This window comes from Scyliorhinus canicula, chromosome 11 (assembly GCF_902713615.1).
Source record: "Scyliorhinus canicula chromosome 11, sScyCan1.1, whole genome shotgun sequence".
Classification (NCBI taxonomy): Eukaryota; Metazoa; Chordata; class Chondrichthyes; order Carcharhiniformes; family Scyliorhinidae; genus Scyliorhinus; species Scyliorhinus canicula.
Window position 1 is genome coordinate 17,259,545 of NC_052156.1, and position 14,960 is coordinate 17,274,504.

The 14,960-nt window shown below is 42.6% G+C and overlaps 1 protein-coding gene across 1 annotated transcript in view; it reads right to left on the minus strand.

Moving 5' to 3' along the window:
• Window positions 1-14,960, minus strand: part of gnai2a (guanine nucleotide binding protein (G protein), alpha inhibiting activity polypeptide 2a) — a 249,281-nt gene that overhangs the window by 32,445 nt on the left and 201,876 nt on the right. The window contains exons 6-7 of the mRNA XM_038812350.1: window positions 8,166-8,295; window positions 1,448-1,601 (exon numbers count right to left, since the gene is read on the minus strand). Coding sequence (XP_038668278.1) covers window positions 1,448-1,601; window positions 8,166-8,295 — 284 coding nt within the window. The remainder of the gene's footprint in view (window positions 1-1,447; window positions 1,602-8,165; window positions 8,296-14,960) is intronic.

Sequence of the window (14,960 nt, forward strand, 5' to 3'; positions counted from 1 at the left end):
CAAGGGATCCCTGCACTGCCTGCCTGTTAGTTTTCTTTCCCCTGACTGTAACCCAGCTACTCTTGTACAGTACCTTTGGTGTGGCTACCTCCCTGTAACTCTTCTCGATAACCCCCTCTGCCTCCCGGATGATCCGAAGTTCATCCAGCTCCAGTACCTTAACACGGTCTCTGAGGAGCTGGAGTTGGGTGCACTTCCCGCAGGTATAGTCAGCGGGGACACCAGTGGTTTCCCTCACCACCCACATCCTACAGGAGGAGCATGCAACTGCCCTAGCCTCCATCCCCTCTTACTTTACAGAATTAGCTGCCCCGTGGACCAACTGGACCTCCGCCCCTGCTTCCAGTCAGCTGTACTCTAAACTCCTGGCTCCCTTCACGCTCTTTGATAAATATAGGAAATGAAATGTAAGGAGCACCGTACTCCCTCCTCACCTAACTCCCTCAGTCACCAAAGTCTCACTGTAGCACTCAAATGCAACCAGTTCAGCACACCCTCAGTCACCAAACTCTCACTGTAGCACTCAAATGCAACCAGTTCAGCACACCCTCAGTCACCAAACTCTCACTGCAGCACTCAAATGCCACAAGCTCAGCACTCAGTGCAAACAAAGTCTGCACTGCAACTAGCTCCTATTTATGCTGTGACTCTAGCCTCTGAAAACTGGCCTAACGCAATTAACTAATTAACAAGCTCCAGCTGCAAGTAAGTACAAGTAGAACCTTGTTTAAAGCTGATTCAAAATTGACACAATTGACATTGAAACGAACGGTAAAAGAGGATGACGTGCGTGAGCTGGATACAGCAAAACCTGATACATTTAGAATGAACCGTTAACAATTACTCTGAGTGCACTGAGGAAATTTGCTTTTGAAAGGAGAAGAAAATCAAAATCAGTTTCGCTCTGCCTCAATGGCTTGATTTTTTTAAAAGTGTGCCCAGTCAGAACAAAGGAACGCTTCGCTATGAAAAGAATGCAGAACATTTGAAATCTGAAACAAAAACAGTGCTAAAAATAGTAATATCAATCAGTTTCTGAAAGTCAGGGCAGCACGGTGGCCTAGTGGTTAGCACAACCGCCTCACGGCGCTGAGGTCCCAGGTTCGATCCCGGCTCTGGGTCACTGTCTGTGTGGAGTTTGCACATTCTCCCCGTGTCTGCGTGGGTTTCGCCCCCACAACCCAAAAATGTGCAGAGTAGGTGGATTGGCTATTCTAAATTGCCCCTTAATTGGAAAAATAATTGGGTAATCTAAATTTTAAAAAAAAAAGTTTCTGAAAGGCAAAGAGGGGAATAAACATCTCAATTGTGCTGCTTGATCAGATTTCAACAGTTTGATGGATGGTGACACCTGACACGCTAACCAAACGTTCTCTTTCAAATGTTGGTCAAATCAGCTGTACACATTCAATATTTTCTTTTATTAAAGATACATTTGAGTACATACCTGAGTATTCAGGGAAGCAGATAGTCAGGGGACTCTTGGTGATCTTCTCTTCAAAGAGGTCCTTCTTGTTGAGGAAGAGGATGATCGAAGTGTCTGTGAACCATTTGTTGTTGCAAATACTGTCAAACAGTTTCATGCTCTCATGCATGCGATTCTGAAAGAGAGGAGATAGGTTTCATGACTGCTTTCCTACTTCCAACCTGGTGCCGTGTGCAACATTCAATAAGCAATGCAAAGCCTAGGCAGTGCAATCGTATTGTGCTTTCCATGGAGCAGCATTATTCTTAAACAAGTTTGGATCAGTGATCTCCTCAGAGCCAATATCGGATTTCAGCCTGGGACTGATGCCTTGTTTTTTTCTGGTGTTCGAGGTAAGGGATACTTAATGCTGGTGAATTGCACACTTTCGACAGCATTAAGCATAAGCACTCCCAGTTGGTGTGGATTCAGTTTTTCTTGTGCTTTGCAAAACGTGCACCAACTCGCAAGCTGAGAATACCCCAAACTGTATTGATGAGAGATAGTTTTCATTCTGTAAATATCATTACTCCACCTGGACTTCCTTACAGAGAGAAATGTTGTTCCCATCAGTCCATAAGAGATTTGAACCCAGATACAATATTAGGTTCTGTCAAAGCACTTAAACATCTGGGACCCTGATATCTTGTGGCAATGATAATATTCTTCAGAAACAGTTCCCTGAAATGCTCTATAGGGAATCTGTGGTATTGCTATAATATCACAGAAAAGTGAAGTGGGAATGGGGAAAAAGAAAGAGAATGCTTCACTTATATCCAATACGTGATTACATTCTCTGTGGAGATTTGCTATGCCTGAGTACAAACACAATTTTCTGAGCTTTTCCATCTCAGGAAGAGACCTTACTAAAAACTTTTCTAACTTCTCATTTTCAGAATGTTGGGCAAGTGCTAGGAAAACAGTAGTAGTTTTAAAGGATTTATATTTGAATGGGTAAACATTAGAAATAAGGTATACTTTAAGGTGGGTTTAATTTAATCGGGCAGCATGGTAGCACAAGTGGATAGCACTGTGGCTTCACAGCGCCAGGGTCCCACATTCAATTCCCGGCTTGGGTCACTGTCTGTGCAGAGTCTGCAGGGGCTGGTTTAGCTCACTTGGCTAAATCACTGGCTTTTAAAGCAGATCAAGCAGGCCAGCAGCACGGTTCGATTCCCGTACCAGCCTCCCCGGACAGGCGCCGGAATGTGGCGACTAGGGGCTTTTCACAGTAACTTCATTGAAGCCTACTCATGACAATAAGCGATTTTCATTTCATTTTTTCATAATGGTTCTGGGCTTGGAAGGAACCTCTAGTTAGATTCATGCTAGACAAAGCTGTTTATAGGTGTGGGGGATTGGGTAATTTACAAGTGTGATAGAGGGAGCTATGGCATGAAAGGTTATCTAGTTGCTTGGCAACTAGATGACCCGATGGGGAACATCTTCCACAGCACAACTATCGGCAGTAGGAGAGAGCAAGAAAGCAGCTCTCAAAGCAGTACAATGCAAGAAAACAATTTCCAGAGGTACTAAAGGGCAACTGGTTCTAGAAACCTGGAAATGAAACAGGATAACGTTCATGGGCAGCACAGACAAAGCCTAGAAGAAATTCGCTGGTGAGAAGCTAGTTTCTAACAGTTTCTAAACTAATCCTAAAGGTTTCCAAAGTAATTCTAAAAATTAGAACCAATTTTTTTAATAATTGGGAAGACAGTATTGGCTGGATATCAGAATTTGTCGTAACAGTGGAAGTCAGTCAAGACAAAGAAATCCACTAATAGTAGATTTGCTGGTAGAAGTGGAGCAGAAGCTCTGTTCTTTGGAAGAGTCCCTTGGAAAACGTGGTCTGGATTTCAGAATGCAAACCACTAATGGAAAGCACAATTGTGGGAGAAGATTTGAAAGTATATTTTTTGGAAGTAGAGTTTGGAAATCCACAGACTAACTTGGATTCAGAGTGGAGTGTGTGTTTGACCACAGCCAATCTTGTGTTTTAAAAAAGTATTGTGTGTTGATGAGACCATTGTACTTTAACTGTGTCACCCAAGTCAATCTTAAAACCTGTGTGCAATTGTTAACCAATTTTTTCTCCTTTTGGGGGAGGGGGGAGAGAGAGAGAGAGAGAAGAGAAATTAAAGGATTAGTGTATTACAATCCAATTTTTCATGTTTAACTTTTTTTGTTATTAAAGTTAATTGGAGATCCTCTGACTCTGTTCCTCCATTTGATTTAAAAAAGTCTTTTGGTCCTTTGGATTAAAGCCAAGTGGGAGGAAGAGTTGGGTGAGGTTATGGAAGATGGTCTGTTATGTGAGGTACTCCAGAGGGTAAATGCCTCAACCCCGTGCACGAGGTTGGGGCTGATAAAGTTGTGTATAGGGCTCACCTCATGAGGGTGAGGATGAGCCGACTGAGGGGGTGGAGGATGTATGCGAGAGCTGTGGAAGGAGTCTTGCAAACCATGTTCACATGTTTTGGTTTGCCCGAAGCTGGCAGGGTATTGAACGGAGCATTTAAGTTAATCCTGGGGATGGTACATGTGAGGTTTGAACCAGCGCACATTTTCAGGGTATCGGGCCAACCCAGGCTGCAGGCGGGTGCGGGGCAGATGTCTTAGCCTTCGTCTCACTGATTGCCCAAAGGTGGGTCCTGCTCCGCGGCTTGGTGTGAGGAACTGCTGGAACTTTTGACACTCGAGGTGGTGATGTTTGAGTTGAGGGGGAATTCATGGGCACGGTTTGCCTTGCACTTTCAAGAATTGGATGCCATCAAACATTAGTGGGGGGGGGGGGGGGGGGGGGGAGGTTTGTGTATATTGTTTACTATGTATGGGATGACCATAGATTCTCTTGTGGTCTTTTTTGGTTTTGTTATATTTGGAATGTAGGGCTGCTGTTTGGGTTTGTATGTTGAAGGGGATGCTAGTTGGGCTATTGCTGTTGTATACGTTATCGGTGGTAATCTTTTGTTTGTTGTAGATTTGGTGAAAAAGTGGAAAATGAAGAGAATAAAAATATATATATATTTTTTTAAAGTTGGTCTTTTGAGCCAAGGTTCATTCTAGGATCTGGGATCGTAATAAGAGACTTGCATCCAGTTCTTGCCTCATGTTTGGGTCTGACACTTAATCTTCACCCAGAATTAACCGCATCTCGTTAAATGACGGGTGCCAATTTTGTGACAAGCTTCTCAAGCGAATTTCAACGTTATCCTTGTAATGAGGTTATCAAACTATTTGTCTATAACCTTTTGTCATATAATGTGTTTTCTGAAATTTTCCATCATCACGGAACATTTGTGGGGGCGAGTGAACAGTCAGTGCTCATGGCTCACGTTGGCACCAATGACATGGGCGGGCAGAATTCAGGGAACTAGAAAAATAATTAAATGCAGAACACCAAAAAGGTAGTAGTCAGCAAAGTACCCATTGGTGCCATGCTCTAGGAAGTTCAAAAATATAAGGATAGTGCAATTGAATGCATGGCTGGGGAAATGGTGCAAGAGAGAAGGCTTACATTCCTGGGGCATTGGGACCAGTTTTGAATGAGATGGAACCAGCACAAGGAGACAGTTTGGATCTCAACGGGACTGTGACCAATATCTTGGTGGGAAGAATTCAAACTAGGTTGGCTGGGAGATGGGAACCTGGATGTAGATTCAGAAGGAGGAGCAAAGTTAGAAACATATTAGAAGCAAAATTAATGATTATGGACAGTCATGGAAATATGGCTAGAAAATAGACAAAGGAGCTGTTTACAGGTATATACTTCAATACAGGTTGTCTGGTGAATAAGGCAATATTATAGTTAGTGAATAAATGGAGGTCACAGATAGACCTGTGCAAGTATGCTAACATAACTATCAATGAAATGAAAAGTAAGTTGCCAGTCCCAGTTCCAGGGATAGAGGGGGGGAATTAAGAGGGGGAGAGTGGAGAGAAGGGAAGGCTGCATTGGTTAAAGACAGAAACAAATCTGTCAGGTGGGATGATATTTTAGAAGGCGTATCAAATGAAGTTATGCAAGTTGAACGGAGGAAGAAAAAGGGCAACCACACTGTTGGGAATATACTGCAGATCCCCAAACAGTCAGAGGGAGATAGAAGAGCAAATTTGGAGGTAAATTGCTGACAAGCGCAAACATTTTAAAATAATTAAGCAACATTAAGATGCAAAGTGTAGATACCTTAAAACACATTCAGGAGAACTTTTTTTTTTTAAAGCTGGAATGTAGAAAGTCCAACAAGGGGCAGGTTTGAACTTCATTTTGGAGAATTAATCTGGGCAAGAAGGGATTTCAGTGGGAGAGCATTTTAACGGTGGCAAACATTATTCAGTTGGATTTAGTGCCGTTATGGGGAAACATGACCACAGACAAATTAAAAGTTTTAGATTGGGGAAAAGCCAATTTTACTGAGCTGCGATATGATTTGCCAAAACCGAAGAACAGCTACGGAAAAAAAATCAGTGTCAGCAATGGTAGGCATTGAAGGGAGAGCTAAGAGAGTTCAGAATAAATATGCTCCCACAAAGAAAAAGGTTGGCACACTCTAACCTAGATTGAACCCCCCAACCCTAAGGAAAGTAGGGCATGTAAAAATATTGGGATCAAGTAAAATCATAAAAAGCTAAAGGTCAGAATAGAGGCAAAAAGGGTATTTTTTGTGTGGATGCAGAAGATGTGGGCATGGCTCTTCGTCAATACTTTGCATCGGTTTTCAGACAAGAGAAGCAGACATTGGTATTGAGGTGGACTATGACTATTGGATGGGATAAACATAGCGAGGCAGGAAATATCAACACGTTTTGCATTTTCAAAAGTGCTTATATCACCAGGCCTAAATGAAAGGTAACCCAGGGTACTAAGGTCGGCAAGGAAATAAATAGCTGCAGCTCTCACCATCATTTTCAAATTCTCTCTGGCTGGTCATGGTTCCGGAGGGCTGCTAATATTGCACTGTTGTTTAAAAGGGGAGAATAGATGGTCTGTGTATTTACAGTTCATCCAGCTTAACCTGGGCAAATTCTTGGAATAAATTCCGAGAGGCAACATAAATAGTCATTTTGAAGGGCACGGATTAATTAAGAATGGTCAGTGTGAATTTGTCAAGGGACAGCCACGTATGATTAACTTGAATAAAAGTTGTGGTGGCAACAAGGAGTCAATGATAGTGGTGCGGGTGATGTAATCTACATAGACTTCAGCAACATTTTTGACAAGATTCCACATGGCAGACTGGTCATAAAATTGAAAGCTCATGGGATTCACGGAGAAGATGCAAAATTGGCTCAGTGGCAGGAAGTAAAGGCTAATGGACCATTGGTGTTTTGGAGCTGGTAGGTTGCTTGTAGTGAGCTCGATACTGTCAGAGGCATGATTAAGACGATTGGAGATTTTACAAAAATTGGTCATGTGGTTTACAGTGAAGAACAAAACTGCAGCCACATTTCAAAGGACTGGTTAGATGGGCAGAAAAATAGCAAATGGAATTCAATCTGGACACGGGCAAGGTAACTCATTTGTGGAGGAAAAACAAACGTAAACGAATAAGCAACAAATGGTAGAATTGAGAATGTAGAGGAACAAAGGGGCCTTGGAGTACACGGCCATTGTTTCCAGTACAGATTGCAGTGTAGGTGGATAAGTGGTTGAGAAGGCCTGTGGGATAGTTTCCTTTATTGGCAAAGTCTTGGAGTAGAAGAGCAGGGAGGTATTTTGGAATGGTATAAAATACAGTTAGACCACAGACAGTGTATTATGTACAGTTCTGGTCATCGCTCGATGTGATCACACGAGAGACATAATAAAGCAGATTTACATAGTTTTGCCAGGAATGGAGCAATTTAGGTGAGTAAAGATTGGATGGGCTGGGGACAGTTTTTTGTTTTCTTTGGAGCAGCGGAGGTCATGGGGAGAACACTCTGAGGTGTCTAGGCCCAATTTCCATTAGCACACAGGTCTACAGGCGGGCACGGTGACGCAGTGGTTAGCACTGCTGCCTCATGGCGCCGAGGACCCAGGTTCGATCCCGGCCCCGGGATCGATGTCCGTGTAGAGTTTGCACATTCTTCCCTTGTCTGTAGGGGTTTCACCCCCACAATCCAAACATGTGCAGGATAGACGCGCATTGGCCACGCTAAATTGTCCCTTTTTTGAAAAAAAAAATTGGATATTCAAATTTCTATTAAAAAGTATACAGATCTATAATGGGAGGGCACAAGTTTGATGTATCTGTCAAAGGATGATGAGTAAGGGGTTGAGGGGGGAACTGTTTCATCTAGAAGGTGGTGAGGGAATGGAACTCTATCGGAAAGGGTGGTAGATGCAAGAACTCTCATCGCATTTAAATAATATCGGATGCCATAACCTACAAAGCTATGGACCAAAGCTATGGACTTGAGATGCCATAACCTACAAAGCTATGGACCAAAAATTGGAAGGCAGTATTAGACTTGACAGATATGGATACAATGGACCAATTGGCTTCATGTGTCATAAAGCTACGTTTCAAATGTAATTGTTACGATGGATTCAAATTGGCTCATTTGAAAACATGCTTGATGGATGAGGATTTGCAAGAACCCCACATACAAATGCCAATTATTACCAATTCTTAAGGTACCAACATTAATACTGTATTTATTTATTGGGACGAGTTGAATCTGCTGAACTGTCAAGATTCTATGGCGTCTTTCTCACCATTTCCTCATCCTCTGCCAGGACCAAGTCATACGCACTAAGAGCGACACAGAAGATGATAGCAGTGACACCCTCAAAGCAATGGATCCATTTCTTTCTCTCAGATCTCTGTCCACCAACATCAAACATTCTGAAAAATAAAATGCAAAAAATGATCGCACCCCGCTTTTATTTTGACCATATTTCTTGGCCAGTAAACAATTATCTTTGCCTATTTTATACAAGGACAGGTCTGAAGGATAGGCATTTATTTTTGCAGAGCAATATTTGTATCCACACCTGTCTTTTGTTTAAATTATGATCAGACTAAGGCACTGGAGTTTTTACATTTAAACTGCGACCGGTTTCTGATCAAATCCGTAGAACCCCGATAGTGCAGAAGGCCATTTTTGGCTTATCGAGTCCACACCAACCCTGCGAAAGAACATCCACCCTCAGCCCACTCCCCTGCCCTATCCCCGTAACCCCACCTAACCTGCACATCTTTGGATTGTGGGAGGAAGCTGGAGCACCTGGGGAAAACCCACGCAGGGAAGTGCAAACTGCACATAGTCACCCAAGGCCGGAATTGAACTCTGATTCCTAGTATTGAGAGACAGAAGTGCTACCACTGCACCACAATGATACCCTCTTTGGTCTGGAGAATATGAAGAGGTATATATAATACTGTCTAATGTCCTTGCAACTTAAAATTGAAAAAGAAACACACTCCTGGCTATGAAATGTTGAATGCCCAGGTAGCTTCTGAATTAGTGTCAACATCATTACAGATTCTCGTGAACAGCGATAATTTTATTTCCAAGCTCCAGTTAGAGGGATGTCAAATGATGTAAGGTTACAGAGGCAAAAACGGTAGCATGGTGGTTAGCACAATTGCTTCACAGCTCCAGGGTCCCTGGTTCAATTCCCGGCTTGGGTCACTGTGCGGAGTCTGCACGTTCTCCCTGTGTGTGCGTGGGTTTCTTCCGGGTGCTCCGGTTTCCTCCCACAGTCCAAAGATGTGCAGGTTAGGTGGATTGGCCATGCTAAATTGCCCTTAGTGTCCAAATTGCCCTGAGTGTTGGGTGGGGTTACTGGGTTATGGGGATAGGGTGGGGGTGTGGGCTTTGGAAGGGTGATCTTTCCAAGAGCCGCTGCAGATTCGATGGGCCGAATGGCCTCCTTCTGCACTGTAAATTCTATGAAATTATCTCTAATAACTTAGTCATCCAAAATACCCTTTAGCGTATTAAAGAAAGCTCAGTGAATACACATAAGTCAGCAATCGCAATTTCTGGGTAATGCAAATGCTGAGCATCAGTACTCAACAGCAAGGGAAACAAACATCTCCCATCAGGATTTTTAATCTAACTCATCTGATAGTTCTGTACACAAGGGCCCCGTCAAGCTGGGGTAAATATTGCAGTCTTTCATCACATCATTGGTTCATTTGTCTCTACTTAGTTTCACAACACAGCTGTGAGACAGAATCCCATGGAGCAACAATACCTAGGTTACATTTATTCAACAATTCATGTAGTGTCTATGAAGTAGTAAAACATCCCAAGGCACTTAAAATTCAGTTAACTGATGCTGAAAAAAAGCAAATGAAATACACCTGTGCTTTGTTATTTGAGTTAGAGAAAGAAATAATGCATTATTTTTTAAATTTCATTTTATGTCTGCATGTGTAAATTTACAACCCGCATAGTTCTGGCTTAAGCAAGAAAAATTGTAACTGTTAGCTTGGTCTTGTTCCATCTATCAAAATGATCAGCAGACTATGGCAGGCATCCCACTCAAGAAAAAGCTCATTGTAAATTCTGTGACACACTAACCCATTCTCTCTTCATGCGCGAGGTGCATCAGCTTGCTTGCAAGACCTGCCGGTGAAATCTGCCTTATGGCTGTGAGCATGAATAAAACGAACCGGAGAAACCCACTTCATTGTATCAGCTTGAACACAAAACCAAAGTGGAGATTCGAACCTGGCTGGCCATGTGATCTGTGGTGATATGCATACATGCATATCTGTATATAACTGTACAAATGTAGAAAGCTGATCATCAGGACATATATTGACAGTTATGACCTCCTGCCAGGAGGTGGAGCCAGATGTACACCAGGGGCCTGACGAGAGGCGGCAGTTGGTAGCAAGACGGTCACATTTTACAGTAGCTCTCAAGGAACTGAAATATCTTTGTCTGTACGTAGGTCTATTGGTTACCTGCCCACGTGTTTAATAATAAATATTTGTTCCAGCTCAACATACATGTTCCATGCGTGTCTTCATGATCATGAACTGGAAAGCCTTTGCGTGAATAGGTCGAGTGGATTACGGCCAATCTCACCAGTAGAGATACTGATCAGCACATATATATATGACTGTGACATTTAAAAAAAATGCAATGACTTACAGTACTGCTATATATTTTTCCTTTCCAATTTCCAATCATTTCAGCAACCCTCTGGCAGGATACTCAAATGGTCATTCCTCCAGCATGAACCAAGATATCAAGGGCTACATGTGATGCTAGCCAACACCACAGCCAATCCCAATCCTGTCCTCAGGCACATTTCCGCCTGCCCATTTTACAGCCAGCTTTGCCGCATAGTGATTGAAAGCAGGAAACCCAACAGGATCATTCACCTCAATGCAAGGCGTTAAAGCAGGGTGTGGCACTTTACAGTCACCTTAATGCAGATTAACCAACTCTGCGTATGCCATGAATTTAGGAATGGTCTTTCAGCATAGCACAGAATCACAATGCAGATGGAGGTGGCTATTCAACCCAGCTCTTGCCAACTGTATCACTACAATGTTTCAATGTATCACTACATAATGCCATGCCATTTTTCCTTTAAAAATTGAAAAAACAATATGCAAAGGCGGCTAAGACACCAGAAAATAAACACAGGCCAAATGGATTGCATCACTTAAAATGAATCAGATTAGAATTTTTCATCTGCAAATATATGTTTTTTCTATGGATTTAAATTGAGGAGCATAGTTAAAGATACATTACTTAATGCTAAGGAATAACTCTAGTTAAATAGGTTGTACGATTCACCATATACACCGGCTGAAAATATATGAACAATTATGAACAAGATGTAGCACAACACTTCCGGTTACATCAGGGGGATCCCAGTGCCAAGCTCAGACTGTTACAATAGTGCACGCTGAATGGCAGGCAGCAGCCATGGAGCTCCATTGGATATTTAAAAATGGAACACATGTGCCGGAAGAAGAAAGCATACGCAGCAGAGACACAGGTTCAGATTGTCCTAGTTTAGATGATGCTATCAATCGTTCAATATGACTCAATATGACTTGCGTCAAACCCAGCAGGTTATCATGTGTGCCGATCAGATCGGTTACCCTACCTTCTGCTCAATATTATTTCTCCCACACTTATTCATTTTGCTGCAAAAACGTGGACAGAATAGATGCCATTTCAGACCAACAAATAAGCTGTTAAGTGTTTATTACAGACAAGTGACATGTGGTCGTGAAAGTCATCAGCAATTCAGTCCCTGGGTCCTGCTGACATTCGAAAACCGTTGAAGTTTCTGCCTCCATGTCGGTGATGTCATTGGAGCAGGTGAATTAAACTACTGCCAGAGACTGTCGGCAATCTATTGATCAGGTAAAGGAGGCTATCTTTGAAGACTGCATTGAAAATGCCACGTTCAAAATGAGTCTGAGCTACCAGTTATTTCTACGATGACTAAAGCAGTGATTCACAGGAACTGTCAGTACCTAGGATAGGCCACCACATTGATGCCGAAGTGCAATGAGGTTATGCACCTCCACAATTTGTGCCAATCAAAAGCTTCATTCACCAAGCAATTTGGCCCATCTATGAAACTCTTGCTTTGTCTTTAGCTCTAAGCACGTCCTTGTACACAGAACTGTGATGTCACATTTGGATCAAAGCTGTCGAAACATACTTTAAGACATTGGAAATCCAATTTTTTAAAAATGTAGAGTACCCAATTCTTTTTTTTCCCCAATTAAGGGCCAATTTAGTGTGGCCAATTCAACTATCCTGCACGTCTTTTTGGGTTTTGGGGGTGAGACCCACGCAGACACGGGGAGAATATGCAGACCCCACATGACAGTGACCCAGCACTGGGACTGAACCAGGGTCCTTAGTGCCGTGAGGCAGCAGTGCTAACCACTGCACCATCATGCCGTCCATTTGTCCATTTACCATTTCACTATCATTCTGTGCTTTCAGCAATCACGAGAATTAATTTCTTTCTTTTTACTTGAATTTGTATCTAATTTTCAAACATCTACATGCGTACTGATGTTCAATGACTATAAGTTGTTTCTGCGGAATAAGTTAGGTTTGCTGTGTGAATCTTCAGGAATAATGGGCATTTAAGACTGGAATGTGCAAGCACACTTATTTTCTCTTGGTCTTAAGAGTTGACAGAGCTTACAAGAGGAATAAGGCAGCCAGGGCAGTTGGGGTGGCAGGATGGCGTTTCACCTTACTTCGTCTCGTGCCCAACCCGGTCAAGCTCATTGCCCTAACCTGGCCTCAAGCAGATCATAATCACTAGAGTCAGGTTATGAGACAATTGTACGTGACGCATTGTTAAAAGTTATAGTAGTGTTGCAAGCAGCCTGAGTTATGAGCTATCAATGCATTTTAGGATCATCAATCTGCAACATTAATTCTATTGGCGTAGGGCAGCAGAGTGTTCAAATTGTTAACATGATGCCAACAAAGCATGTGGAGGGAAATAAAGTGTCTGACAAATGCAATATTACTGCTTTACAGAACACGAATATAGTGTAAATAGAATCCAGTATTTAATTCCCATTGAAGTACATAATAATAAGCAGGTTTCAGCTAAGTGTTGACAAATTAAACACCCCAAATCTAATACGTAATTTGTAAAGACAGGCTCACATGGGGTTCATTTATACAATAAGTGTTTGTGTGTGTGTGTGGGTGGTGCTGATGGTGGTGGTGGTGGCGGGGGGGGGGGGGGGGGGGGGGGGGGGGGGAGGAGGAGGAGGAGGAAGGAGGAGGAGGAGGAGAGGAGAAGAGAGGAGAAGAAGAGGAAGGCTGCTCATGGTAACAATGGGAGGAAACAGATACTTTTCAGTTGAAATGCAGTGACAGGCTGCGAGAAACCACAGCACCACCTTTGGAGGAAGGCCGTACCAGTCAGCATTCCCCATTGATTTATAAATTCTCCGACTCAGATAATGGAAACAGCCCCTGTAAACATTTAACATGGCAGCTCGTGGCATTGCTGCATCACAGCGCCAGGGAGCCGGGTTTGATTCCGGCCTTCGGTGGGTGTATGGAGTTTGCATGTTTTTCCAGTGTCTGTGAGTTTCCCCCCCAGATTTTTTGGATTCCTCCTACAGTCCAAAGATGCGCAGGTTAGATGGGGGTTATGGAGATAGAGTGGGGGAGTGGGCCTAGGTAGGGTGCTTTTTCAGAGGATCCATACAGACTCAGGGGGTTGAACGACCTCCATCTGCACTGTAGGGACGCTATGACTGTAAACATCATCTTGCCAGGAAGGTTGCTACGACACCTCCAGTAGTAGTAATTACAGCATAAATTTACTGAGACAGTAAAATTGAACATAGGAATTCAATAGAAAAAGTTGACAAGAAACAGAAGAGGCAATATTTTATTAACCAAAAGTGAGGAACATGTATGCATTTGCCTTTCACAAATGCTTAAAAATAACCACACTAAGATGGGGCAAGGTCTATTAGACACTGTCCCATTTTAACTTTCATGAAATTAAGGTCTCTCTTTCCTGCCTGTAACTTGCGCCATCTAAAATGGAGGACGTTCTTTATCTGAATATAACAGTCTATAATCAAACATACAAAGGTTGCTGCGAATCATAAACCTTAATAGCAACTTGTCTAGGCTACTGTGGCAGCAGCTTCCAATCCTGCAACCTCACCACCTAGGAGGACAAGAGGAGCAGACACAGGAAAAAGGAGGATGCCTTTTGGCCCCTCGAGCCTGGTCCGCAATTCCACTAGATCATGGTTGATCTTCCACCTCAACTTAATTTTCCCCACCCTATCCCCATATCCCTTAATTGCTGTAATAATTAGAAAGCTATCGATCTCAGTCTTGAATATACTCAATTACGGAACAGCCAAAGCCTTCTGGAATAGAGAATTCCAAAGATTTGTCACCCTCAAGAAATTCCTCCTGACCTCAGTCTACGACTTATTCTGTCCCCTGGTTTCAGACCACACACACACACACAGACACAGAGGGAAGGGAAAGCAAGGGAACAGACCGAGAGAAAACAGAAAAATAACTTTCAAATCCTTTCCACCTATCAGATTCAGGAATACATAGGACAATCCCAAACTAAACAAGAACGGGTGGTGCAAACCATGAGAATAAGTGGAAATTCAATGCGGAATTTCTCAAGCGGATTGGGTCACCGAGCACAACTAATCATGGAAAAATGTTAACAGTGAAAAGGTCCTTATTTGGTCATGAATAGCTGCTAAGTTCACCTAACTGTGATATGCACGCCTTTCTCTATCGTTGAAAAAACTTCAGGTGAGTAGTTGCTAATTACAAGGCTACTTGAAAACTCAAGGGACAACATTAGTCAAATCACATATAAATGAACCCCATGTGACAATGATTTTTTCATATAAATAACCTCCGGTTACACATTGAATGTTAATTGTATATTAATGGTGTTTAATTGTGCGCAGGTGGTGGATACTAACTGTGGATCCATTTGTGTTTTTTAAAAATAGGAACAGACCAGAATGGTGGTTGCTGGATTAGGTGATAC